The following is a 27,948-nucleotide window of genomic DNA, read 5'->3' on the forward strand; positions in this document are numbered from 1 at the left end:
TTTCAAATTGGGAAAAATCTATATAAACCCTTTTTATGTTCTGCTACATGGTATTCAGCTTCAGTAGGTGGTCGGATCGGGAGTAAATAACATTCCATTATCTTTTACATTATAGGCAATGGCTTGCATTAAAGCGAAAACAACTTAAATTAAGGTTTTGGGGTTCTCGGCCAGGTGTTTATTTTTACATGAAACACTTTATAATCCTAAATACTGCATTTCAGAGATACTGTGCCTTCAATTATCAATCCCACCCCCCTCCCAAAATAGCGCGAGCTTATCTCTCACATGGAATTTTATACCGAACTGCCCTCTGAACTTCAGGGGTTAGCACAGGGCACGGGACAGAGCATGTGATTATCTGACCTCTGGGGTCAACTTGCATCTCTGTGGGCTGGGAACAATAGGATCAGCTGTAATGGGTTGACAGATAGAATGAAAGAAAGAGAAAGGGGGAACACAGAGAGAGAGAGAGTAACAAAGAGGTAAATGAAAAGTATCCTCAACTGCTCATATTTACAATTCCAAATTAATATTTTATATTTGCTCTGGTAGCGGATTTATTGCAAGTGGCAGGGGCACATATTTTATTCCACTATCTAAAAAATCTAAAACATGGTGCATGTGCAGAAGGAGGAATGTAGAATTGGAGAAAGTAGCTGCTTGGAAATCTCCACTGACAACTCCCATTGGACATTTGGCGTTTTTTTCCTGTTTTTTTAATACACTCGCCCCACCCGTAGGAACTGTGAGCAGCATCAGGAAATCAGAAATAACTCGTATGTACAAAACAATGTGTAGAAGGAAAATGAGTCAACTGAAACACCAAAATCCTTCCTGGTTCCTGCAGCACAGCGAGACTTTGGTGCTGCCAGGAAAGAGTTTTAGGATCTGTGGAGTAGTTCTCCTGGAATGGAGCCACACATCCAGGTTCATGAATTGTCTTTAGCTCAGTGTAATGGAGACCCAAATATATAGTGCTTTAAATGAATAAATTCAATATAACTCACTCTCAGTGTTTCTTGTCCAGGAAAGGGAATATTTGGACAAAGGTGAGGATGAGGAGGGGGGAGCTGTATTCAGTGGGTGACAGCACCTCCTCCAGAATCCACCAAAGCCCCGGCATCGCCTCGCTGCATGGTGCTTCCTGTATTGATAAAAATCCAAACTCCTGGGATGCATCTGTGCGCGACAGAGAGCGTGAGATTAGTTTCCTGACTGGAACCCAGTTAATGCCACGGTGGAGAAGACATTCCACACCTGAGGCCCTCGAAGACAGAGGGCAGCGACAGACGGCCTGCAGAACACACACACACACGCACACGCACAAACAATGGCTATAATCGAAAAACAACACACAAACGTGCTCACATGCACGCCACACAATTGAATCCCCCCCCCCCCCCCCCCCCAGTCTGACGCCGCCACCGCGGCAGCAGCAGGGGGGGTTAGGTGTCTGCAGGCGGGAGAGTGGCAGCACAAGGACAGACGTCTCCCTGGCTGCCGGCAGGTCTGATCGATCATTATGCTCTCCTCCCTCCTGTCTTTCCCCTCCCTTCTTTTTCCTCAATCTGCAACTCTGTTTTACTTTTCCCTCTTCCAATGTCTTGATCTCCACTTACCTTCCAGCTTAAACTGAGCCTGACCCGTCCCCACGTGCACCTGGTCCCCTCCTCTGCCTGTCACCATCCACTCAACGCACTCTTTCGCAGCATCCTTTTCCTCTCTTGCACATGTGCACAAACAAGACTTCAACCACACGGACAAAAGCACCTTCCACTAAATGGAACTGATCAGAGGTGATATTATTGACTGAAAGCTCAGGCGGCTGAGCTTTGAAAAGAAAATGAAAGTAAACTGAAATGGCTCCAAAACGCCAATAGACACAAAGTGCAGCCAAGAAAACTGTGTTGTGAAAAGCTCTCCGTGTGTCCTGGGCTTTTTCTGACACTCAGCAGGAAGAAGGGGATAAAAGTGTCTTTAATGTAAGTTGCTTCAATCCCAGCCATTCAGCAGCATTAAGAACATCTCCTTAAATAGACCTTTAATGGATTGTTGGTTAATATGAGAAGAAATGGGAGACGTAACAAGACGACAACACTCATACTTTAATTAAATGCTGACAACATATTTATAGTGAACCTCAGTTTCATATGTAGGTATCATAGAAGTCACAGTATTGTCAAAAAAATGTAAGCTCCAATAGAGTTTGTCAAAAAAGTGTGTGCGTGTGTGTGTGTGTGTGTGTGTGTGTGTGTGTGTGTGTGTGTGTGTCTGTGTGTGCGTGTGTGTGTTTATACTTGGGTTTTTAGGGGCAATAATGTGTAGTTTGATGGGGTTTTTTTGGCATGACCTCACCCATCGAGGAGCGCTCACATGTCTCTAATCTCTTTTAGATGCCTTACCTTCCCATCATGCACTGTTTTTTCCTCGTGGCCCCTGGGTAATAAATCTAATGGTCTAAACTTCCACCCCATCCCCTCACTATCTTTCCTCCCCCCCAAAAACCTGCTTGCTTTATGTTCTCTCGAACTTCGTTACGCTGGGCCAGAAAGGAGTGATTTCACAGGAATATGTATACATCTGCTTTGATTTTTGTCTACTTTTTCGCAATATGGCCCTGCTGTAGTCAAATAAAGATTGATTCTTTTGAGCTTTTTTGTGCATTAGCTTTTAAATTTGAAATGGTATTTGCAGAACCTGGTTGTGATCAATGATATAAATCACGGTTTAAACTGGGATGTGATATGTAGTAGTGGAGGAGCGCGTTCTGACAGCTAGAGAGGTTTTATGTTCCAGATTTAGAGTCTGTCTGTCTGTCAGTCAGTCTGTCTGTCTGTCTGTCTGCCTGTTTGTCTGTCTGCCTGCCTGTCTGTCTGCCTGTGTCTCTAGTGGCATTGCCTATTTTTATTGTTTTTTCTCTTACTACTTCAACCTTTAAAGGGCTAAAGAGATAAAAGCAGATGGTCCATTTCCTCTCATCTCTTCCTAATTACTCCTCTTCATCGTCATCTTCATCACCTGCCTCTTTATTTCTGAGAAAGCCTCTTTAATGACTTGGTTTGATGTCCTGTCTCCAACTTCAAGGAGAGCTTCCTTGAAGACCAGCAAGTGGCTTTTCACAAATACACATACATACAGACTGCACACACGTACACACAGACACACGCACAGACACACACAGATGGCCCCTGTTCCTGCCTGTCTATTGTGTGTATCTGCAGCCTTTAAGAACCTTGAGGACTGTCTTAAAAGCATGAAAGCGGTTCTAAGCGAGATACAAATAAGAACACACACTAATGGCCTCACATTAGCCACCAGTGTCAAGACACACACACACACACACACACACACACACACGCACACGGATCCACTTCATAGGGTCTTTTCTTCTGTTTCAAAAACTCTTTCGTTGGGACTAATTTTGTAAGGTCAAAGTTCTGAAAATGTGCATCTGGCCTTGGAAGTCTGTACAACTCCTATAACTCTGTATCAGACTCAAAAAGAACTTCTGTATGTTTAATGGTTCACAACAAAAGCGAAAGCGAGGCGTATTCCTTTGAAATTGCTTTTTACTGCAGCTTTTTGGCACAATTGTATAATACCAAATAACAAATACAAGTGTCCTTTCCCTTTTAAACAAAACTTTGCAAAACTGAAAAACTCTTAAACTTTGACCCTTTTTTAACTGAAAGAAGAAAAAGTTCTGCTTGCCTGGCATCGCTGTTTCAGCGTGCTTTGACATTTTGTTCAAACACAACCTATGAAAAATCAAAGCTACTGTTCAAGAGCCAACCTTGTAGATTCATTCCTTTGTCTCCCCTCTCTTGGACTATGTCTCTTGTCAAAGGTGTTTGACCGAATTTTACCAACGTGACAGATTGTTTTTTGAGCTGTACAGAAGTAAAATTGCTCAGTGGAGAATCTAGCTTAAGAATAAAATGCATCCTGGTATTTGTCACTGTCCTATTTAAGGCCCTTTTTCCTCAACAAGCATTAATAAAGGCTGACGTATCTACACAGCTTTGTAGCTCTAAAAGGGACAATCCAGGCACCAAACTGTGAGGAGCCACACCGATACAGGGCAAACATATCTGGTCTGGTTGAGTCGGACACTCCATCTTGGACCGAGTCATCTTTCTGACTCTCCGCTTTTTCATTTCACTCCCGTCAACATTCCCTCGCTGCCGTACCAAAGACAAAGTGGCGGGATGTAACCACTCAGTGTTCAGAGGTTGCACTGGGATGCTCTGCACAGACCTTGACTGACTGTGGTTCTGTGTCTTGAGGGGGGGAGACCTCTGCAGACCAGGAGGGGGCAGTAGTCTATATCTGTCAGTCAACACAGACTCACAGATATCTGTTATGTTAGATACTGCGAATACACTCTAGCGCTTCCTCATTAAATCAGTGTGGTTGATAAGTATGTGTCAGAACCAAGGCTGCTGGTACTAAAGGAATGGAATAGATTATAACAATACCTGATTCTACTGCAGCAGGTTTACGTCCATCTGTATTCTTACGTGCTGATTTCTTGTGTGTCCCACAGGGGTTAGAGTTACACACAGACACCCAACACCTGTGTGCTGGTCTTGTTGATGAGACTACTGCTCCATGGAGCTTCCAAGAATGGTTAAATGCACCCAAAGGTTTACAGGACGGTGCAGAGGTTTTTACTCTAGCATGTCAATTTCTTCGAGAAATGCATCAAATGGCATGAATTCTGTAGATGCTAGTAATGGCTGTCAGCTGTTTTGACGCAGATTCGGTTGAGACCATCTGCCTTTGAGATCTCTCCCAATTTCAGTGGGTTAAAAGTCAAGATTAAAATTTTCTATCACACAAAGGTCAGTCTCACCTGAGAGAAGCTGAATCATCAAACAACACAAAACGTCCTGCTCATTACGTCTCCTGGCCCATTAATAAATGAGAACAGAAATATTTCATACCACAATTCATAACAATGATGAATGAAAAGCCTTTTTAATCCTCTGAATTGTCTTCATAGAGGAAAGTTGTTTTTTTATTAATCATTGCATATCTCCATGTCATATAGTCTTGATAACTTCCTTCAGTCACAAATCAAACTGATTTAAGTTTCAAGGGCAACTTTATTTCTTTCTTGTTTTTTCTTTTGTCTTCTGCTGCATGTGTTTGTGAGCGTGCTTGCATGGCGGCAGCCTGCTAGGCTGCGGCGGCTGTTGGTGCCGGGGGACATTGATTTTTTTTTTCCAATCCCCCCCCCCCCATGCCTCTGTTTTCTATGGGATTTTGACAGAATCATAGCACCATGGAAACAAAGAAACTGCTTTGTGACAGAGGAAAACCTTTCATTTCAGCTGGAGTGAATGGCGGCTTGCTGCTGATAACAGCATGGGTAATCACACACACACACACACTTTCAAAAATTGGCACATACACCTATGTGGGACTCCAAAGCATTCACATGGAAGGTTAAAGTATGATTGTTGCACGTGATTGGGAAAATAAACAAGTCAAAGGTCCAGTTTCACTAAGTTGATGTTCAAACATACAATCTCAACAATCTTAAGCTCTGCCAGCAACCACTGGAGTTAATGTCAATTCAAACAGCATTGCTGACTGTATCATAGATGTACATGGACTACTCTTTATTTTCTTCTTGTTCTACTTATTATAATACGAACGAAAAACATGCAGGCAAACGCACATAAATAATATTGTGAATATTTCACTGCACATGTTTTAAGATTGTATATAGAGACGTAAACATGCTCAGACTATAGATGATGTCGTTTATGTCACTCAGAGTAATAGCTCAATCACAAATATGTCTACAATGTGATTATAATGATTTGTTTGGACAATTCCCGGCATAGTTTGAAGCAAACGTAATCCAGCCAAGCATCTGCAAGAAGAGCATCCTAACAGATAGGAAGCAGTAAGAGCAGCGAAAGTCCAGAGTCAGATTGCTCTTCATTAAGCGATTTGACCCCAAAATATTAGATTTCAGAGATTCTATTGCATTTAGCATCTTTTCTATCATTATTGAGATGACGAGGGATCAAATCGATTCCGTGTCAAATTAACTTGAGGAACACCAGACTGCCAGGCCTTCTCTGTGTTTGTGCATTTGTGCGTGCACATGTTTCCAGATGTGCCTACATGCGCTTAAATGAAATTATTGTCGATGTGCAGGCATGTGTCTTGTCTTCTACAGTGTTCTGTGATTGTGCAGTGTGTGTGTGTGTGTGTGTGTGTGTGTGTGTGTGTGTGTGTGTGTGTGTGAGAGAGAGAGAGAGAGAGAGAGAGAGAGAGAGAGCATGTTGAGATCGTCTGTATTGAGCTGTTGGTGAAATGTGAACATCTCTACTGAGAGGCTCCACCTGTACCAGACCAGGCAGACAGTGGTCAGTGGTCACTGAGCTGGACAATCTGTCCCGTATCAGCCTACAGAGGTTAGAGACGGCATGTCCTCATTGGCTGAGAAGACGATGTTCACATCGGCTCCAGGAACCTCAATCTGGTTGTTTGTTGACGGGTCTTTGTCAACTGTTCGGCATAACTTCATTTAATAAACTGTCATTTTTGTAAACAAAATCTGATAGTCATTTTCAAGGATTCGTCATCGATCCAGACAAGATCTGAAATTTTCTTTGTTCGTGCACAGAAGCGCGTCGTCTGCAGCATTCCTGATTGCCTCATCAATCGGCACAATTATACGTGTCTGGACGGAACAATAACTCTTCAGGCGATGGGCCCCAGCATCCACGCAGCAATTTGTTAGCGTACAAGCACAGGAGAATCACACAAACACGACTGCAGTTGGCTCTTTCGTCACGCCGGTCTTGTACGAATAGGCAGGAGGAAGCTGCATTTAGGGTCAACAGAGAGAGAAATTGTGGGCCTTTGGATGCACTGAAACAACTACAATGACAAGTCTTCAATCACCTGAATTAGAATAAGCTCATCTAGGAAGCGAAAAACCGTTTTAAATGTGTTGTAAAACTGGAAATAAAAATACTCTAGCAGTAAACAACGTGCGTTCAATAAAGAGTTTGAAAAGTACGCACAATTCAGAGTTTGAAGGTGACTCATGTCCTCAACCAGAGGGAAAGACAGCATTTGGTGTTTTGATGTGCATTCCCCGCGTCACTTTGCCCTGGCCTTTCCAGGATGACTCGTCTCATCTGAAGCCACTCACAGCTAAATGTCCCATCTGGTAACATTTCCACGTTTCCCCGCCTTAAATCAATAACAATAATTTTCCTAAGACCCTTATGCACGTACACACACACACACTCAAACACACATACACAATGGTGGGTCTTCTCTTCTTTGTTTCAGCCGCTATTTAATTTGATTGCCATTTGCGTGGATCTCTGTCCTTTAAGCAATTGGCTGTGGAATTGCCATTTGAAGGAAAACAATACGTCCGCTGCGCATCCTTCTCATATTCTCATCACTCGGGCGGATCCTTCGATTGCTTCCATGCCGATATTTCTGATTTGCAGCTCGTTTTTCGAGGCCTTTCGGCAGCCCCTGCAGACCTATACATTTGTAAAACAGCTCCGACGCATACAGGCACCAACACAGGCGCGCACACCGGCCTCCATTTTAGCTCGCTGCAGTGGCGGGTTGGGCTGCGTGATGGCCGATGGGGCAGGCGCGTGCAAACACGCGACAGACAGCATCCGTTCCTCCCTTTTTTTTGCTTTTTATCTGCCTCACACATGTAAACTGTTCTCTCTGGGCGATTGATTTGGGGCCGGCGTAGCCGAGGCAACGGCGTGTGATGCGTCGTTATAACTGTATCCAAATGAGATAATTACTCAGGCCCTCTGCTCCCTCACTGGTCGGCCAGTTAGTTAAACACGCATTGGGGATTATGATGTCAGGGAGATTAAATGATCAATTACACGCATAATGCAGAGTGCACGCTCCCTCTCCTACTCTGAAAGGCACGCGTAACTACACACATGCAATCACAGGCAGGGAGTGGACATGTGTCAGTGTCGTGTGTGTACTGTATGTGTGTTGGTCAGTGGTTGGTTGGTGGGTTGGGGGCCCTGGCTTTTGACCTTGAGCTTAGGGGTCAGGCAGCAGACGGCCAGCCAGCTGGACATTTCCATCTCAAAGACCCCCGAGGACCCCTCAGCTCTATCTTTGCACACACACATGCACACTCTTCTAAGTTCCCCTCCCTCCTTTCACTTGTATCTCATTTTCTCCTGCTGCGGATGGTCGGATGGTTTATGAGTGTGGAGGAGCTACAGCCATTCATTTCTCTCTAACTGGGGGTCTAATGGAGAGGTCTACGCTGGAAACCTGAGCTCTCACTGAGTAATGAGCCACTTTTTACTGTCCTGTGTGTACGTGCACCTCGCCTTCTGTGTGTTTTCCTTTGGAGGGTCTGTGCAGCCATGCTCTGACCCTGTAAATGATGTCTCTCCTCCCTTAGCCATGGTGGGTCTTTACTGCTAATATCCTCTGATCAGATCTTGGATGGCATAGCCCACCACTGGGCCTGGACTACCTCCAGACCAACAGCACGCTAATATGCCTCAATTGACTGTGGACTTCTCTGATGAGTGAGGAGGGGTCATACCCAGCGCACCCCTCCCTTGAACTCAATAGCACACGCGAACCCCCGCTGACTGCCTTTACCCTCTCTGAAGGGGAGAGGAGGCAGCAGGAGCAGCAGTTGTGTATATAGAGGAGGGGGCGAGCAGGGAGGCAGCCACTTCTCCATGGTCTAATATGGTTAGAGGAGGCCTGATCAGTCATCCCAACCAATACTAACCATGTCGTTGGGCCTCGTCGCCCATCTTCCCCGTGCAGGAGCCATTGAAAGAAGCGCAGCACATTTACTGTACCTGCAATTAGATTTGCTTTGGTATCCTGCTGAGAGCAGTGGAAGCCCACTGGATGGAACGCTTGTGCTTTGTCTTTGCATGTGTATTTAATACGTAACACACCATACACGGCCAGTTTTAATGTACGTGTAAAACTATATTTGAAAAGTAAGTCTTCCTGTGACCTCCTGCGTTTTTTAAAAATAAAGTATGACAGATATCAATGGTGAAATCAGCACCCGGCTTCTCGTGCTAACCACAAATTACAAGATCCAGGAATGAATCCAGACCTTCCAAGACTTTTGAAAGTTACTTGTGATGAGACCAGTGATGTAGAAACGTGATGTAACCCAAGAGCAGCTGTAGACACACCTCTCCCTGGCCTTTGATTTAGTCACCTTAATTTAACCAGCATTTAATCCAACCTTCTTCCTACTTTACCAAGTTTATTGAATCAAAGGTGAGACTTCTCCCTGGACACCCAAGACCCCAAACCTGAAATCTTCTTGCTGTGTGGGAATGGATGTCACCCATGAAAAGGCCTCAAGTCTACCTGAATTATAACCCCATGATCAATCTCGCTATTGTGCACTATAGCCATGTATAAATAAAGCCATGAGAAGAGTTTGGGTAGCAGTTAAATGGATCCTCACATTCTATTTTAGGGGGTGTAAAGTAGAATTAATGTAGATCTTGGCCATTTACCATCCTGACTTTAACCAACCGCAATGAGTTTTTAAAGGCTTAATCAATAGCAGCTGCAGCTGGACCTCAGCATCAACATAAGGCGAGCCGTACACACGTGTGTGTGTCTGTAGTAACATATTAAACACCAGTGCTGTGTGGTGACAGCCCAGTAGTGTTTGACTAGTCCTTTGAGAAGGTGGAGGATTGATAATGATTTAACTATTGAAGATTACTGATCAGGAGAATACAATAGAGAGGCTGATAACTGCCTCTGTGTTTGCTGTGCTGGTACTGGGACCAGAACACACACGCGCGCACATGCACACACATTGGTTTAATCCCATCACCAAACTCTGGTGTGTGTGTGTGTGTGTGTGTGTGTGTGTGTGTGTGTGTGTGTGTGTGTGTGTGCTGTGTGAACCTATGCTGTGCAAACACTGGAGCGGTTTCGGAGGGAGGCTCGTCAGAATGCACATACACAGATTACATTCCCTCATTCTCCCATCTTTTCTCTCCTCTTCTTTCTCCACCACGTGCTACTTTCTACACTTGATACCCACAAACACACCTCTCTTTTTTCTCCCCCACCTCGCTCTTTGATTTACGGCTCCTGGTGCCTCTCCACACCTTGGCAGCACATTAAGAGCATTTAAACTGTAGCCGTGACTAAACAGGGGTCTTTATAGAGCCGGGCCGTGCATCTAAAGCCCATTACAGCTACATCAGAGCTGTGTAACAATGACTAATGAACAATAGATATCATGAGAGACTGCGCAAAATCAGTATTCACTGTTACTGAGACCTGTGGATGTGTGCGTGTGTGTGTGTGTGTGTGTGTGTGTGTGTGTGTGTGTGTGTGTGTGTGTGTGTTTGGGGGGGCAATCATAACGCCACCAATCCTTTTTCCCCATTTAATATGAGCAGCTCTTTCTGCTGTGTTCTCCTGCACAATTCTGGGTTTCAGTCAGTGTGCTTGTGCGATTGCTGCCCTTATTTGTTCTGTGATATCCGAATATTTTAATGCACAGGGTCAACACCCCCGTCCTTCAGTCTTTAAGGATTTCAATGGCTTCGCTCAGCACCGAAAAGTTGAACGAGAGGATGGAAGTGGTGTAATCCCATAATGGCAGGTACATGATGAGAGGGAAACCCATGTAATCCTCTTTTAGATGCAGCTATCACTGTCTTTGCCCCATCCTCTTTCCCTACTAATCCCTCCACCTGGAACCCCCCGACCCACACCCCTGCCCCCTCCACCGGCACACACACACGCAGGTGTGTACGTAAAAACCACTGCATCGGTCACTAATGATAGCTAATTGATAAGATTAACCTCCACTACGTGGCATTTTTTATGCTATAATTCTACACCACAGCCTCTCCGGGTCTTGTCTGTGATTGGCTGATGTTGGAAATAATCTTAATTAATTGTACATAAAAGCACACATGCCCGGTCACACACACACACACACACACACACACACACACACACACCACACACACACACACCACACACACACACACACACACACACACACGTGCACACACACACACAGTAGGCTTCTTTTGTGCAGAATGCTGTCAAGCACTCACACCTGCACACATACTGTACACACACACACAAAGAGAAGACAGTCTCCAGTCGACAGGAAATATATAATCCTTCCTTTTTCCAAGATATAGATTTTCAGGCACAACTAAAGGACAGCAATCCTTGACCTAACCACTGAGCACCTTGTTAACTCTTCACACACTGTGCGATGGCTACGCCTCACTTTGAACAGGTAGGTATTAAATGTGGCACCTCCCGTAGTGTAAGTGTCTGAGAGCTTCTTAAGTGATCAAGAGGGACCCTCCACTTCAAAGATTTATAAAAGTTTAAACAGGGATCTCCACATCTGAACTCGTCATTCTAATGGAACACTGCACTCGGTTTATCCTCGGCCCCTCGTAGTGTCGTGGAGAATCCTGCTGTGTTGTTAAATAAACAATAAACCAACCTCATCAGGATGGAAACGTGTAAACAGAAATAGCAATTCAAGTAGAAAATTCAGTCAAACTTGCAAGCACGAATCCTGATTCATTTATTATTTGTCAGTGAAATTCGTCTTTTAAATGCTGTCAACCGAATTATACAAATGTAGCCTTTGTGGGATGAGATACTGTGGCGGATTAAAATCTGCCTTTGTGTGCCGGATGGTTGATCAGTGCCAAACAAAGCACCCTCTTTTATTTACCTTATAATCCTGTCCCATGTGTGTACCTGCAAGCACACTGACCACAGAGCCCTCGGGCCAACGGGTCGCCTGACCTTTCACCCATGACCCCTTCCTCAGCTGGCCAAACTCTAACCCCGGAACAGATGGATAACGGACTGGATGCTTTATCTGCTCTTGACCACACGCTCCTTCTCCCTGCCTTCCCCACAGCCGCTCCTTTCACCTTCTGTTGTCCTCCATCTCTTTTCCTTCATCTCTCTTGTCCTGCTCTGCCTTGGCCAAACTCCCAGAACCACCTTTGCTTCACTTTCTTTTTTTTCTCCCCCATTTCTATAATTCCATTTCCTCTGCGAGTCCACAGCGGTCATTTATTTAATCACATCATTTTCTCCATGCATCCGTCCTCATTCAGGTGCTCCTATGATTTGTGAGCAGTGTTATAATGCTGAGTTTAATCCCTGATACGCATCTAAGATTATTCTGATTTACACAGATTTTTTAAAATCCCATTTTTATTTGCTCACAAAATGATGGATTGACGCCTTTTTCTGTGCGTAATGCTGATTTTTCTACCATCCTTTGTGCCCTCTCTGTAGTTGTAATGTAGGAAAAAATTCAATCTCTTATGATTAAAGACTAATTTAATCAATGGAGGCATAATCAAGGCACATGAGAAGTTTAGTGTTACATGATACCCTGGCGTGTTTATTGCATTAATGGAAATATGTTTAGAAATTGAGTCACTGAAGCATCATTTAACAGTTCTCAGAATTTAGATTTTTATATTTGTGTAAAATAATCTTATTGCTGCCTCTTGATGAAAAAAAATCCTCCTTCTCTCTGCGTGTTAATATCTGAGATCATTATAAACATTTATGCAGCAAAGGAGCCTCCCGTGCCAAAGGGGCTGACGCTCAGGCGGATCGAACCTTTCGATTGATACAGAAACAATTTGCATACTGATTCTCTTTCAGCGCGCACGGATCCATAACAACACCAGCCAGCTATTCAAATGCGCCTGCATCGAGAAAAGCACGAAGAGAAGCTCCGCAGCCGCAGCAGGAAAAGAAAGGTTTTGATTACGGGAAGGATAATTCGCCATCGGAAAAGAAGACACCTGCAGCGGCTTGAGGCTGTTTATCTCCGCCGAGGCTTTGGGGACTCTACGGCTGCGGTACGAGCGGGAATGGTGGAGACCGAGGGGTGAGGAGGCGGACGACGAGGCGCAGACGGGACGGACGCGGCGACGCGAGCGCACCCGCTGCTTTTGGTGCAGCTCGTATGTTGGAGTTCAAGAGTTTACATGAACGTTGGTGTTAAAGCTGCAGCTCTGCAGCAGCGCGGGAGGTTGCTGTTGAAAATGTGGTACAGTCGCACTGTGTGTGCGCGTGTGTGTGTGTGTGTGGTGTGTGTGTGTGTGGGTGTGGGTGGGTGGGTGTGCGTGTGTGCGCGCGCGTGTACTTGTGTGTGAGGGGCTGCTCTCGTGTGTCCAGAACAGGTCTTTAAGTGGACATTTTGCACCCTGGCACCATGTTGAGGAGAAAGAAGCGCCGTCAGGTTTTTGACGCAGCAACAGTCTGCGCCTCTGCGCAAAACCCAAACTCCACTGCACATTTTGACCTGTAACGTCTGCACACTGACGCCAGCTTAGGAGCAAACCGCTTATGCGGAGTAACAATGGGAAAGTGAAATGAGTGATTTTACTGCCCCGTCAGTCAGTTGAAGCCAGACAGGCGCATTAATATTAACCAGTGACTGATAATAGCTATGAATGATCAACCATAAATGCGCATACTTGTCCACAGACGCATACTTTATCTGTGTCATAACACAGGATCTGACATGTTTCCGAGTTCCTTTTATGACACAGGGCGCTTAGAAAAAGCTGCCGTGATTGTGGCAATCCTGCGCTTTCATCAGTGTCAAGCAGCCTCGTGTTGTGAAAATACTGTTAAAATACAGCACAAACTGAGACGCAAACCTTCCATTAATGTGAAAACAAAGTGGAATTGAATAGAATTTTAACATGATTCTCATCATGTTGAATATTTTACAGTGTCAAATGATTTATCCTCCTTGTTCCTTCCTTTACAAAAACGTTTAAAAGTTCATTACGTGGACATCCCTCATTTAAACCTGAACAAATGTAAACCAAATATCTGCACAACAGAAAATGATTTTCAAATTTAATTTAGACGTCAAAGAAAAAGAAAAAAAACAGAATTGTGATTATGCTTTAAGCCTCCCCACAAATATTGGTAATTCTACAAGTCGTTTTTTTCTGGTTTCCCTAAAGTGATTAGTGCTGCTGGAGCCTCCGTGAGCTTAAGAAGTCATTTGGATGTGAAGAGCGCGTTCAGAGCGTCGCGGTGGGGCTGGTTTGGCTATCGTTGACACGGTTTTGTTGTCGTAATTAGAGTCTCACCAAAGTTACAGAGAGTAATTGGGCGGCATATGGACACTTTAATGTAAAGTGATGCCTTGTTAATTTCACATGAGTGCGCGAATCAGAGCAAGTGACGCGGAATAACGCGAGGGCAGAGGCAGTTGATTTACCCCTGAGCAAGGCAGCAGGTCCGGCATCTGCTGCTCGACCTGATGGCATTTTTTATTAATTAGACGAGCATTAAGGAGGGAGAGGAGGCCAAAATTCCTCAATCGGGGAAGATGGTACAAAATAATCTTTTTATTTATTCAGCCATACAAGTTTGTGCATGTTGTTACTGACATTTACACGTTTCCACAGAGGAAAAGCCAGAACACCTTTAAAATCTCTATTCGGGGATTAAAAAGAAGATGTTTACTTTGGATTTAATCCACCGCTATACTGGTTTTAAGAGCAAACCATAGTTTTCTGTATTTTATTGAAAATACAATTAACGTCATAATGAATTTAAATCTAGATTTAAACAGACAGAACCCGTATTGATTTTGCCAATAATTTATATTTAGAGGTTAGTTGTTGAAATAAGCGTCTAATTTAAATAGAAACTCTTTGACAGCCAGGCCTGTTTACGTCCAAAATGCCAAGGGCAAGGCATATTTATAAAAACCGTGTATTTTCAGGTTTTCTCCCTCCACCAAATCAAAGGCAGTAGCCTTAGTTCCTCCAGGAATTATAATTTTATTCAGTATTGATTGGCGCGGTGTGGTGTGTTTTCAAGGCCTGCGCTTCAAATACGCTGTAAAGGCCAACACCAAACCCTGCAATGCTCGCTTAAAGATAAAATAAATGCAAGGGCATAACTTAATATCTCCAAGAAATGTAAACACTTGACACATTTTCAGCTTATATTATTGATCTTGTATGGCGAGGATTTGAGGGACGCGCCGAAATTAGTTTTTTTTTTTTTTGCAAATGAATAATATTAATGGTGCTCAGGATTTAAAATGTGAAGCAATAGATTAGGTCGTGGGTTCAAAAAGGATAAAACAAGACTGATATGATTTATTTTCGAAAGGCTAATTCGGTTTCCCCACGTTCTTCCGCCCCTCTATCATATTGTCCCATAAATGAGAATGCGGGCCAAACTCCAGTTACCTCATTTGTTAGAGTTTAGTTTGACCAAGTGCCATTTAGCAAAAGGCGTGTTCCCAAACAAGCTGAAATTGTCATTTGGAACATCTATAACGTCTGCAGCGCCGTGTCACTCTGCAGAGCTGCTGAAATATTGATCCGCAGCTCCTCTCTGCTTCCGCTCGCATGTGCTGCTGCAGGAATGATGCTGCCCATTAAAAAGGTGGGAACTGTTCCCTCAGTTCAGGTGCGCAGACCTTTCGTGGCTAAAGGAAAGTGAAAAGAAACGTTTGGATTTCTTTCATTTTCTCCTCAGATATGCCGTTTGCATTCGTCAGCGGAGCAGAAATGCTTCCCTTTTCATGATCCTAAAAGAAAAAAAAGGTGGCCCTTACAATCTCTGTAAAGCAAATGTCACCAGCTCTCGGGAACAGGCCTATATCTCGACATAATGGCCGTAGAAAAGCCAGCACACGTAAACAGACAGGCCGGGTCGTGCAGACATGGCAGCAGCATATCGATCCGCATGAGTATGTGTAGATGAGCTCTGCTGCCATGTGAGGCCAAACCGTAACCTTTGGTGCTCTTTGCATGTGTCCGCCCGCTTGTGTATTGAAATAACATCAGGAGAAATGAAGCGGTGCTGCAAGAATACGAGCTATCGGCAAAGATGGCGTTTTAAATGTAAAAGAATTTCAGTGAAAACAAGCAAACAAAATTTGATTCTTAAAAAAAAATGCAATATTTTGACACTAATACAGAGACAGGGTGGGTTGAAAATAATGTGTGTGTGTGTGTTGTGTGTGTGTGTGTGTGTGTGTGTGTGTGTGTATTGTTTGCCGGATGTCAGTCCTAATTTGCCTGCTTCTGTAAAGTCCATTATGTCCTCAGGACTATACGGTTGGACAACCACAGTTGGAGGAATTAGTGTTCTTTTGTCTCGACACACGTCACACACACGCCGTTGACATTGACTTCACATCAGAGACAGTTTAACTTCTTCTCTTTTTTTTCTTTTCTTTTATTCGAGTCATTCAAGCGAGCGCTGGGTCTATTGTGGGGACCCTGACAGATGCGGGGGCCCTAGCAGGTCCTGGACAGGGAAAAGTCTAAAAGGTTAATCTGTCCCCCCGCAGATGTTGGCTTTGGGAGTCTTGAAGCGTCACCTTTGACATGTCCCTCATTCGGCGGGGGGTCCAGCAGGACACTGACCACTGCAAGCTGTCACTGCGGCCGGCTGAGGACGCCCTGCCAGAGCTCTATAGGATAAGCAGCTCCTGACATGGAAAAGCAGGAGTTGGCTATTATCCGACTGCAGGTTTTGAGGTGTTTAACACTCGGGGATCACAATGCATCAGGACAACAGGACCATATGATGTGTCATGTCATTTCCGGCGTGACTGTGGTTTTTGCATATGTGTGTTTGTATTTTTGCAAGTTTCTTTTATGAAATAAATGTTGGGTTTTTTTCAAAAAGTTGTATGTTTGTGTCTTGTTATGTTGCACATTTTTGTTCTTCTTTAAAAATGTTTCTCTGTCTCTCTCTCACACACACACACACACTCACACACGTACACGGAGTGCTGGGCTTGGTTCGTTAAGCCTAATGGCTGAACAATAGTCACATCTGCTCTTCTTTTTCTATCTAAAGAGAAGGTACCGCAGTCCTTGTTTGGTTAAACCGCCACATATTTGACAGGACCGCGCTGTTGTGCGTGCGTGTGCGGGGGCGGGAGCAAGCTGCGTGACTATCCTTGTAGCTTCATCCAAGTGTGCATCTCTGTGCTGCGAGTGTTAAAAACAGGCAGTGTCACAGTTAAGGGTTGATTAAATCACCCTTTGTCCTTCATCCCCTCATGTCACAGCGTATTTCCCGTATTGTTTTGGGAAGAATTAAATTGTGGTTTGGGGTTTGTTTTCTAACCTCACTGGTTAAAAATCAACTCCAAATGAACCCGGAAGTTTACTTCATTTGCACATAATGATTTAAGGAGGACTGAAGGTAAACTCTCATTAGTATTCTGATGAATTCTCTTCCACGAAACAATCGCCAACCAGGCCGATAATCGCAGTAACGAGCGCTGGAGGATTGTGTTGAAATCCATCGATATGCATTCGCAACATTTTAATAAAGGCTGCCCGATATGGTTTACAGGGGAGACTTAACAGCGTTCCACACCATCTCTTCCTTAATAAGTAAAGTGACGTCAGAGAAGACGGTAGCGCGTGCGCGCGCGTGTGTTTCAGAGAGAGGGAGAGAGGGAGAGAGGGAGGAAATGACCACTCGCAGTGCGCATGTGCGGGCGCGGTTCTGCGCTGCGGTGGAAGAGGTGCCGGAGACACACAACTAGAGAGATGGCGCGGCACCCGACCGGAGCGCAAGGAAAGCTGGTTGGCGGTGGGGGGGCTTGAAGCATACAGAGTAGAAGAAGAAGAAGAAAAATTCGATAAATAAATAAATAATTAATTAAATAACACTATCGAGAAAAAGAAGAATTTGGAAATGGAATTTTCATCCTGCAAATCCCAGCGTCAGACGTATCACAATTAAATAGGAGCTTGTAAGTAGACGGAGGACGCAAGAGCGGGAGGCTGCTGCCAGAAGAAAAACAGCAACAAAAGAGAATTGAACTTTGCCGGACGTGCGGACTTTTGGACATCAACTAACTGCGGTAGGTCAGATAGATGGTTTGTCCACAGCGCTGCCCGGATCATGAACGCACAGCTGTCGATGGAGAATATTGGCGACCTGCACGGAGTGAGCCATGAGTCCGTGTCTGGTCATGGAGAGCTGCTGAGTGTCCACAGTCCACATTCTCGTCCGACCCCCAGGGGTCTTGGCCACCGCACTATGGGCATGGCGACCCTGCTGGACAGCGGAGACTATCATCCCGGCCACCCCGGACACCTGCATCCTGCCATCAGTATGTGTGAAGCCCCCCCTGGCATGAGTGCGAGCAGCACTTACACCACCCTAACCCCCCTGCAGCCCTTACCCCCCATCTCGACCGTGTCGGACAAGTTTCCTCCACATCACCACCACCACCATCATCCCCATCATCCTCACCACCCTCATCCCCACCAGAGAATCCCCGGAAATGTCAGCGGTAGTTTCACGTTAATGCGGGAGGATCGGAGTCTGGCGCCTATGAACAGTCTGTATCCCGCATATCATCACAAGGATCCCTGCATGGGCCAGAGCCTCTCCCCGTTGTCTGGATCGGGTCTGGCCAGCATACACACGAGCCAGGCAGGAATCCCTCCCTACGCTCATCCCGGTGCCGCCATTCCCGGTGAGAAGATGCTCACTCCCAGTGGGTTTGAGGCTCACCACCCGGCCATGCTGGGCAGACACACGGAGCAGCACATGAGCTCCTCGGCGGGCATGGTACAAATCAACGGCCTCCATCACCACCCGCACGCCCACCTCGGTGCGCAGGGACACGGCCAGGGGCTGGGGAACGGCCGGGAGCAGGCCTCGGGGCACGGGCAGCAAGGGGGCGGCGGTGGAGTGGGCGTTTCTGGGGGGCAAATGGAGGAGGTGAATACCAAAGAAGTGGCGCAAAGAATCACCACGGAGCTGAAGCGCTACAGCATCCCTCAGGCCATCTTTGCCCAGCGAGTCCTGTGCAGGTCCCAGGGGACCCTGTCCGACCTACTACGGAACCCCAAACCCTGGTCCAAGCTCAAGTCCGGCAGAGAGACCTTCCGCCGCATGTGGAAATGGCTGCAGGAGCCTGAGTTCCAACGCATGAGCGCGCTCAGGCTCGCAGGTGAGCGAAGCCTCGGTAAAGCCCCCTTTTTGTTTTATCCTCTGAATGTTGTGTCGAGACTATGGACCGGATCATTAGCCCCTAATGCTACCGTGGAATATATCAAGAGAGATGGGAATAAATTTAGATTCATGCTTTCTTTCTAAGAGATTTTGCCCGCCCAAAACATCAGTGTTATTTCTAAACCTCACGGTAGCACTCGGGACAAATGTTCCCCCAACACCGGCAGGGCAACATCATGTGTCCAGTTATTTTTAGAAATGGCTTCGAAAATTGTTTATAAAAAAGAAAAAAACACCCCGCTCTCCCTAAAGTTGACAAAAGCCTCACCAAACAGACGTTTCTGCCCCAATGTGGCATCCTGACATCGATACGCGCCGCTCTCGGTCTCCGCACTGATTTTCGGGGTTGTGTGAAACGAGCGTTCGTGTCATTTTACCTCAAATTATCGACCTCGGGGCTGCGAGCGGAAGCCGATCCTCTGCCCAGAAATCGTTAGGAATGTGTTTATTTTGGTGTAGATGCAACTGATCGGTCCTTTTGGCTTTGTCCTGGATGTAAACACTATGAGGACGAGATGTGTGTGCGAGTGTGTGTGTGTGTGTGTGTGTGTGTGTGTGTGTGTGTGTGTGTGTGTGTGTGTGTGTGTGTGTGTGTGTGTGTGTGTGTGTTGTTTATATGCTAAAAAATGACATTTGAAAGTCAAAAACGGCGTGAAATGAGTTTTGCATAACGTGTGATTGGACAGAGGGAGGACACGTGTTTCTGTTTGGGACTAAACTCAGCCTGACTCGGCTCCTCATTAACTGTTGGACCTCTGTATTAATTTGTCCCTGAGGTACACACGAGTCAATTAGGACGCGTAATGAGGCCCAGATCGCACGTGTGCGTTCACATGCACCCTGCACAGGATATTTGTGAACGTTTGCAGACCTGATCAATGACGTGCAAATGGGCTTGTTGGCGGGTGCAAACGCGAGGCTGCAGCCACGCTGCCTTGCGTTCAGTTGCGAGGCACTCAAATGCAATAGTTTTTGCAGTTTCAAACATGTGTGAGTGCGTGTGTGTGTTTGTGTGTGTGTGTGCGTGTGTGTGTGTGTGTGTGTGCTTTAAAGCTTTCAAAACTTTATAAAATGATATTTAAAAGGACATTTACCAAACTATGCCGTCAGTGTTTTTGAAGCAAATTATTTGCAATGGTTACCACGAGGATTCTCCAACATTTTCAAATTTTGTGTCAACCAAATTCATCCTTTCTTGAACGGACAATCAGAAATGTCAAACTATCTGTTCAAAGAGAATCGCAACGGGATGAGGGAGGATAAATCTTTCAGTTAAAGACACAATTAATTAATAGTCTGGGCGCCATTTTATTGATCCCTTCGTTCCTGTGCGAGCCAGATATGTGATCGTGTCCTGAAGTAGATGTGATTTTATTGATTTGGGCCTTCTGAAATTAATCTCGGCCCTTTTCCCACGTATTCAATTATATGAATTGAATAGAATGTGTGGAGTAGGAAAGATCGACATTTTGAACGGAAGCAGCTTTTGATTCAATAATTAAAAATTGATGGTTACTATTCATACTATGCTGTATTCTTTAAAAGTGCATGTCACCCGCCGGCGGCAGCCAAGTGTGCGTGTTAGAAGGTGTTCCTGACAGCACAAAAAGTCTGTTTGTTGTTCCGAGACATTATGAAAGTCGCGGTCTGTGTCAGTGGGCCCACTGTGTGCGGGTGTGTGGAGTTATCTGTGTGCTTGTAATGATTAGCTGGGAGCTGCACTAATATCTGCTGTTTGCGTGCGTGCTTGCGTGCGTGTGATCTGCGTGATAACGAGGCTGTTGTTATGTTATGTCCTGGGAAAGGCCGCCTCTCCGGCCGGGCCTCTGGTTCAGGGGCCCGGGTCGCTCCGCGGTGGCTCCTGCTGTCACAGTGGCCTTCACTCGGGCTGATTTATAACCGCTTTTACACGAGGAGCTCCGACTCTCGGTTAATGTTTACCAGCGGTGGAGACATCGGGCTGCGAGGCAGGGCTCGCCAAATAAGCCTGGTTTCATTATTTAATCTGAAATGTTTGCATAATCAGGCTTGTGGTTTCCCGGTGCTCACTGAACTTTGAAGGTTGTGACGGATTTGAAAATAAAAAAAAGTACATCAAATAAATGTTGTAATGCCATTTAGTAATAAAGTCAAGCCATTTATTTGCTTCCAAGTGTTGGTCATTTCTATAACTGGAATGATTGTTTTTTTGAATTATTTCCTCCTCGAATCAACGTTCAGCAACTATTTAGTAGCTCACCGCTGACCCCTTGTGGCCACTGTTCATTAGTGTGCCCCTGCCTGGGTGGGAGTGCAGGGTGGGCAAACAATAAGTCAGGGCTGAGAGAGCGATCAGGTGATGGGAGGTTTGATTTGATGGTCTTCCGGCTTCCTGAGGTCCTCTTAGCAGAGCTGTGGTTCCTTTTCCCTTTCGTGGCTGTTTTCAGCACCCTGGACAGCTCCCATCGTTTCCAGACTGAACCAGCAGAAACAAAAATGCTTTATCACCATCAAAAGCATAAATAAAATGGAGTATTCTGCTTATTACTAAATGTTTTCTTATAGTTTAAAAAAGCCAAATAATTTTTATTTTTACGGTTTCCCTTTTGGACACATGCTGTTGTTGCTGCTGTTGTCGTTGTGCTGTTATCTAGCATATTTTGCCCTTAGTTGCTCGCACTTGTCCTCTAACTGCTGTGTCCCGTCCCTGAATTGTCCAAAGCATGCAAGCGCAAGGAGCAGGACCACGGACGGAGCGAGCGGGGGAACGTGAGCAAGAAGCCCCGGCTGGTGTTCACGGACGTTCAGAGGCGGACTCTCCATGCCATCTTCAAGGAGAACAAGCGTCCATCCAAAGAGCTCCAGGTCACCATCGCCCAGCAGCTGGGTCTGGAGCTGGCTACGGTCAGCAACTTCTTCATGAATGCACGCCGCAGGAGCCTTGATAAGTGGGTGGATGACGGCTCTGGTCACCCAGTCAACTCTGGGTCGAATGCCTGCACCAAAGCCTGAAGGACTGGTTTGACTAACTCATGGACAGACTCAACATCGGTGGAAAAGCTTTAAAACTAAAGACAAAGAGAAACTTAAAAAGACCTTTAAGCAACATTTTGCCCTTAAACCTGTACTATATTGATATTTATAGTATCCAAAGATGAAAAAACAAACCAAAGACTTCTTGTTTGACCTGCTTTGAAATGTTCATTTCAGCCACACGTTTATGTGTAACATACTGCAAAAAGACTACAGTCTTACCCGAACACACAAACACAAACTGTCAATGGTCTATAGCTTTACGACCCCCTTCACACAACCCCCACCCAGCATCAATCTGTCTTTCACCATCTTTATCTTTAATCTGTTTGGTTGGTTTAAATGATGGGTCCCTGAATGAAGGTTTAATCAGCCTATCGGCAGTCTGACCTACAGCTGTCCACAACTCTGAAAGACTGAAGGCGGTGCTCCGGCAGGATTGGCTAGTATGGGAAGCATCCCAACGCGTAAATTGCTAAACTCAAACCCAAATTTCAGAACAAAACCCCCTCCCACCCCCACATGGTAGTGCTTTCTTCCAACATGCTGAAAAGTTGAACAATTTAAAGAGATACCAAAGCCTTTTATAGCCCCCGAAGCCAAGACATCAGCCACTTAGGAACCTGCTATAAAGTTGACCAAAGAGAATATTTTGTAGTTGATAATCTTGAGAGTGTTTTACCTCATTTCCTTCCTGAAACTGACTGTTAGTTCTGAGCCACAGAGGAGGATGTTATGAGACACGATCCAGCGAAGAGTTGCAGCTAAACATGTCACAAACGTGAGAATTAGTGAGGACATTTGCCTTAGAGACGCCTTCATGACCAACCTGGCTAATGGCCTGTGAGCGCACATGTGCTTGTTAAAGTGAGTTACATAAGCTTTAGCTGATACCTACAAATCAAGCTCAAGTTGATGTGTTCAGGTACAAGCGGCAGGCTTTCAAACAGTGTGGGGTCCCAACGTAGCGATAGCTTGAGAGACAAAACGTGTGGCTGCTCTAATAATCTGCATTTGGCATCTCTTTGTTGTCATCGTGCTTCGTGAGTATTTGATCCTTATCGTCCCCGGGACGTACGATGGGTGCAGGGGACGATAACAATGACGGAATCAGCTTTGGGCGCTCACAGCCGCGTCAGCACACCACATCCATACGAAAGCGCCCCACCCAGCCTGTCGCCGAACCCCCCGCCCCTCACACCCAACCTCAACCAACCCCCTGCGAGCTATGCATTTCAGCAGTGGGAGGAAAGCACTACACAGGGTTCGCCCAGGGCGGCGGATCATTAAAAATATCGAGCTGGCCCCTTGCCGTCACCCTCCTCGATGACCGGGGCGAGCAGCTCTACATTCATCACAAACAGGCGCTGAAGGAGAGAGGAGGAGAGAGGGAGGGAGAGCTGCTTCTTTATTCTGGAAGGGGAACGAAACCAAAAAAAAAAAAAGCTGATAAGCAAAACAACAAAAAAATGTGTCAAGACCTGCTGGTGTTTTATAGTATGAACCAAAGATTCTACCTCACTCGAGTTCCACACATGATTTCTATCACTTTGACGATACCAAAGATAACCAAAGATTATTTCTCATTGCACGGCCTGCGTGAGTGGTGGTAAAAGATGTTGTCTGTCTCCCCTCCCCCAGCCCCTTTTTCTCTTTTCTCCTCCCCATCTCTCTCCTCTCCTCCCTCATCCCCACCCCCCACCCCTCCCCATAACTGCCTCCCCACCCGCGCTCAGCCCTATGTGCCCCTGCTATGCGTGCTCTTGTTTCATCTGTGCTCTGATTACAGCTCCATAGGTAGTCGTGCTGATGTAGCTATGGGCAGATATGCTGATCCAGGCCATAGATACACACAAGTGACCACACAGGTGCCTGCGGGGGTTCTGGCGAACAGCACGCTCAGCCTATAAAAGCATCGTTTTACCATCGTAGGTGCAAAAGAACAGTGTTGAAATTGAAGAGGTACCCCCAGCGTGTATCTATCGGCGGTCTTATATCAGCCCACCAGTTAGGTCGGACACCTTCACGTGACACAACAGGCACACAAGCCGACAGCCGTGGGCGGAATCAGCTACAGGCAGACGTGTTCCTGAAAGTAGCAGAAAAGCAGAAAGTAGACATGTTGCAATCTTTCTAAAACTCCCAGGACGAGTGCCTTTGCTTGAACCAAAGTGTTAAACCGCAGTTGACCTCTCACCTTTGACTCTGTGAATACCTCAGCCTGCAGAAGGGCCACCGCCGAAGAAACAAGGAGGAACAATTGCTTTTCTTTCTTAATCACACCGTGGTGCTTTCCGCCAGCGCAACCATGCAATGAAAAACATACCAAAGGAATTTCTGTTGTCCAGCTCTACAGATTACACCAAAAAGTCTGTGTCCCCCACACCCCCCTTCCTCTCTCCCCCCACCCCCACTCCTCTGTCCCCCTCCACCCATCCTCTTCCCTCCGCTGTGCGTCGGAAGGCCCAGCACTCTGGCCGTGCATGTCTTTACCAATGTCTCTGAATACCTCATAGTAATAATTCCTTTGAATTCTGCATCGGGAGGTCTTTCTCTGAGGACGGCAGAACTCTGCTTGCGTTGTTACTGTTATTGTTACTTCAAAAAAAAGACAAAAAACCCCAAAAAAATATCAAAAAAAAAGAAAAAAAACGCTGTGTGATGATCTATTTTGTAGGCTTCCTTTTTGGCAGAAGTGCTCATTTCCAAATCAAGGAGGACAAGTTTCAGGGTTGATGTATGAAACTTAAGGGATGGAGGGAGAGATGTATTTTTTATCAGACATTGGCTCAGGCCAACATTACGCTAGACTTGCTTTTACAGGGTAAAACCAACTGCTGTGATATTGTGTTCATATTGCCGCTTTTTCTCTACTCCTGTGTTGTGACTTTTAATTTAATTGCATTTTTGTAATGTTCAACACTGCTTTTAATTTATGCATTTGTAGGAACTTTAGATTTGTACATAGTAGAATTTTTGGGGGGAAAAGAAAAACCAACCAGAAAAAAAAGAGCATTTTATGTTACAGCCTTATTTGCCACCCCCCCCACCCCACCCACATGCTTAGATATGACAAAGTAGTTTGTATTATTCTGCAGCTGAATCCTAGTCGGCATTTCAATGTGTGTTTTAAACACTGCCAGAAAGAGACGGTCGATTTGCCAATGAAGACAAAGTTATACAGGAGCTACTTTGTTGAACTGCTGGCAAAAAGCAGTGTGTGTGTGTGTGTGCGTGCGTGTGCGTGTGTGTTTTCTATCCTTTTATTTTTTTAAAATACATTTATTTTATGGATATTACTGCACATCCAAAGATTTTTAAAACAAACCAAAAAAATTGGGTAAAAAAAATGTTAAAAGCACTGGCATTTGTGAGGTAGACTTGTCGAGTTTTGATTTGCCATTCGCACGGGTATAGAATGTAGAAGGCGTAGGGCTGTGTAGGCAAGCTGACTCTACCATGTGGGGAATCTCCTGCTCCGTGTACAATCTGAAGCGTCACAACGGGGCTGCAAGTCCTGCTCACTTTGCTGCCTCACGCACAGAGTGAGGTGGAGCGAAGGCTGGGCAGCCGGACTGCCGAGGGGCCGTGCCACGGAGCCGGGTCTGTTTTTAATTGCCGTGGCACAGCCACCTCGCTCCACCTAGTATCTGTTCTTTTGGTACGTACTCGTGTGATGACCATGAGCAAAGTCTAATAAAACTGGCTGAATCAGTGTGAGTGTGTGCGGAGGTAATCTGTTGTTTGGGGAGGACAGACTGGTGTGTTTTGACTGTGGACTTTTTTTTTCCTAGTCTGTTATCAGTGTGTGTGTGTGTGGTGTGTGTGTGTGTAAGTGCATATAACCACAGTGAGTCTGACTGACTCTGCTGTTTCCCTGTCAGAGGACAGATGACATCAGCCTGTTATGCACCTCAGTTAGTCACCAAATGTTAAATTAAGGTTCCTCAGTCCTGTTATAATGACCGAATGGATGATGCTCTTCTAATTTTTATTACTTTCCTGTTATTTATTTATTCAATAAGGAGTTCCCATATGATGGGTAGCTTGGCTACAAGTCTCATAATAATAATGCGGCGCCTAAGACAATCATCTGGCTCTTTTACGCTGGGGAACGTTTCACACCCAGGGGGGTGTCCTCCAGCTATTCATGTACAAAGATGCTTGAAGGGTTTTGATAAACAAGCATATTTCTTGCCATGGCCATTTTAGGACTAGATTACTGTAGTTGTTCATCTTGCACATGCAATTCAAACCAAAATGTCGTCGTTCCCAGCAGCCTTGTGCTCTCGTCAACCTCGATCTCTTATGCTTTGACCTTCCCGGCTCACGAGGCTTCTACGGTTTTTCAGTTTGTGTGCGTGTGTGCGTGCGTGAGAAGGATCGAGAGAAAGTCTGACGGACTGATTGCGTGCGAGCATGTGCGTGCCAGAGAGGCAATACCATCAATGTTACCCTCAGATGTATAACTCCATGTCTAATGATTTGATTTGCCATTGCTGTTTCCCAGGCTTTGCTACTGCTTTCTCAGTGCCGTGCAATATCATCTGTTGTGATTGCTAAGCAAATGGGGGGAAAAAAAGAAAAAAGAAAGAAAATTGAGAAGCAAGTGATGATGACATCCAGCTTTTTTTCAGTGTTCAAATGTTTCAACATTTCTGTAGTCACAAAAAAAAGTAGAAAATAAACAGTTGGTATTTCCAGCTTTGTATTCTTCTTCTTTTATCAATGAGATTTTTCCTTCTTTTTGAATAAATGAAAAAATAAAATAGGACAGGTCCGGTATTAGGGTTCTGGGGTTTGTTGTTAGAGTTTAATTTCAGTGCATTCTTGTTACATAGTTCAAAAGATTAAAAAAAATACCTTCTTTGACCAAATCATTGGATAAATTGTGTTTTGTTTGACTAAATCATTGAATAAGCAATGTTTCTTACAGCTAGTCAAGTGCCTCCACAGATAAAATGCAGTGTGAGGGATCAAGTAACACAAATATTGATGTGATACTCTTATTATACAGCAGTGTCACATCAAAGGAAGACCGTTAATAAATATGTCTCCACCTGAAATTCAGCTTCAACATGTTTATTTTTACGTGAACAACACAGGCTGAAAATGGTAATTAGTATTTTCCTCATTGAATGATGTAATTATATGTGTAATTATAAAACTGGAGTTATTTCAAGTTGAGTCTGCACCATTAGTTAGACTGTATAGCTAAACACTGATGACAAACTTTAGACACAATTTACGGGTTCAACCTTTACTTTCACTGCGTTATTCAAATGCTGCCGCTAGATGGAGACGTGACATGAGCTTTTATAAGTTCCATTGTCACAGCTATACTTTCAACTATAGTTTTTACAGTTAAAGCAGTGCTGTCGGGTCAAACATCAACTATCGTCAAATAAGCTTTTTAGGGGCAATTTAAGACGACTTTTTGCAACTGTAATAGAGCTTTTACCTTGTCGTCACCAGAAGATCCATAATGTGACATGATTATCCGAATCACAAGCCAGCAAAATATAAGGACAGTGCTCAAACTTAAAACGCCAATTATATCACTTTCAAAATCCAGAGAAGCCATTATTCAATAGATCTACACATGAAATCTCTCTTGTTAGGTTACTGTTGAAGTGCTTGAACCCCACCCAAATACGCAACTAAAACGATTTGATTTTAAATGTCCCAACTGCGTAAATGTTACTTATAGTGATGCAACTGTGTGAGAGTTCTGCATGTGTTCCGCACGCGTGCGAGATGTCGTGCCACGACATAGAAGAGCATTGCATTAAACACACACGATCTTTGGGTCGTGCGATCCAAACACGGCAGAACAAAATGTTC

General features: G+C 45.0%; 1 protein-coding gene across 2 annotated transcripts; it reads left to right on the forward strand.

The window, feature by feature from the left end:
• Positions 1-17,555: 17,555 nt before the first annotated feature.
• onecut1 (one cut homeobox 1) lies at positions 17,556-26,807 on the forward strand. 2 transcript variants are annotated; one of them, XM_057025110.1, is made up of 2 exons: positions 17,556-19,030; positions 21,794-26,807. In XM_057025110.1, the coding sequence occupies exons 1-2, from the start codon at positions 17,971-17,973 to the stop codon at positions 22,081-22,083; spliced, it is 1,350 nt and encodes a 449-aa protein (XP_056881090.1). In that variant the 5' UTR covers positions 17,556-17,970; the 3' UTR covers positions 22,084-26,807. The 2 variants fall into 2 exon arrangements, with proteins under 2 accessions (XP_056881090.1, XP_056881089.1); XM_057025109.1 differs by having other exon boundaries at positions 17,560-19,045.
• The last annotated feature ends 1,141 nt before the right edge of the window (positions 26,808-27,948 follow it).

Source organism: Takifugu flavidus, chromosome 2 (genome assembly GCF_003711565.1).
Source record: "Takifugu flavidus isolate HTHZ2018 chromosome 2, ASM371156v2, whole genome shotgun sequence".
NCBI lineage: Eukaryota > Metazoa > Chordata > Actinopteri > Tetraodontiformes > Tetraodontidae > Takifugu > Takifugu flavidus.

What these genes read in the sequence shown, in the direction of transcription:
- onecut1 (XM_057025109.1), top strand. Translation starts at nt 17,971, where the DNA reads ATGAACGCACAGCTGTCGATGGAGAATATTGGCGACCTGCACGGAGTG. An exon ending in CGCAGGTGAGCGAAGCCTCG is followed by an intron (nt 19,046 to 21,793) that starts GTAAAGCCCCCT and finishes AATTGTCCAAAG; the next exon opens with CATGCAAGCGCAAGGAGCAG.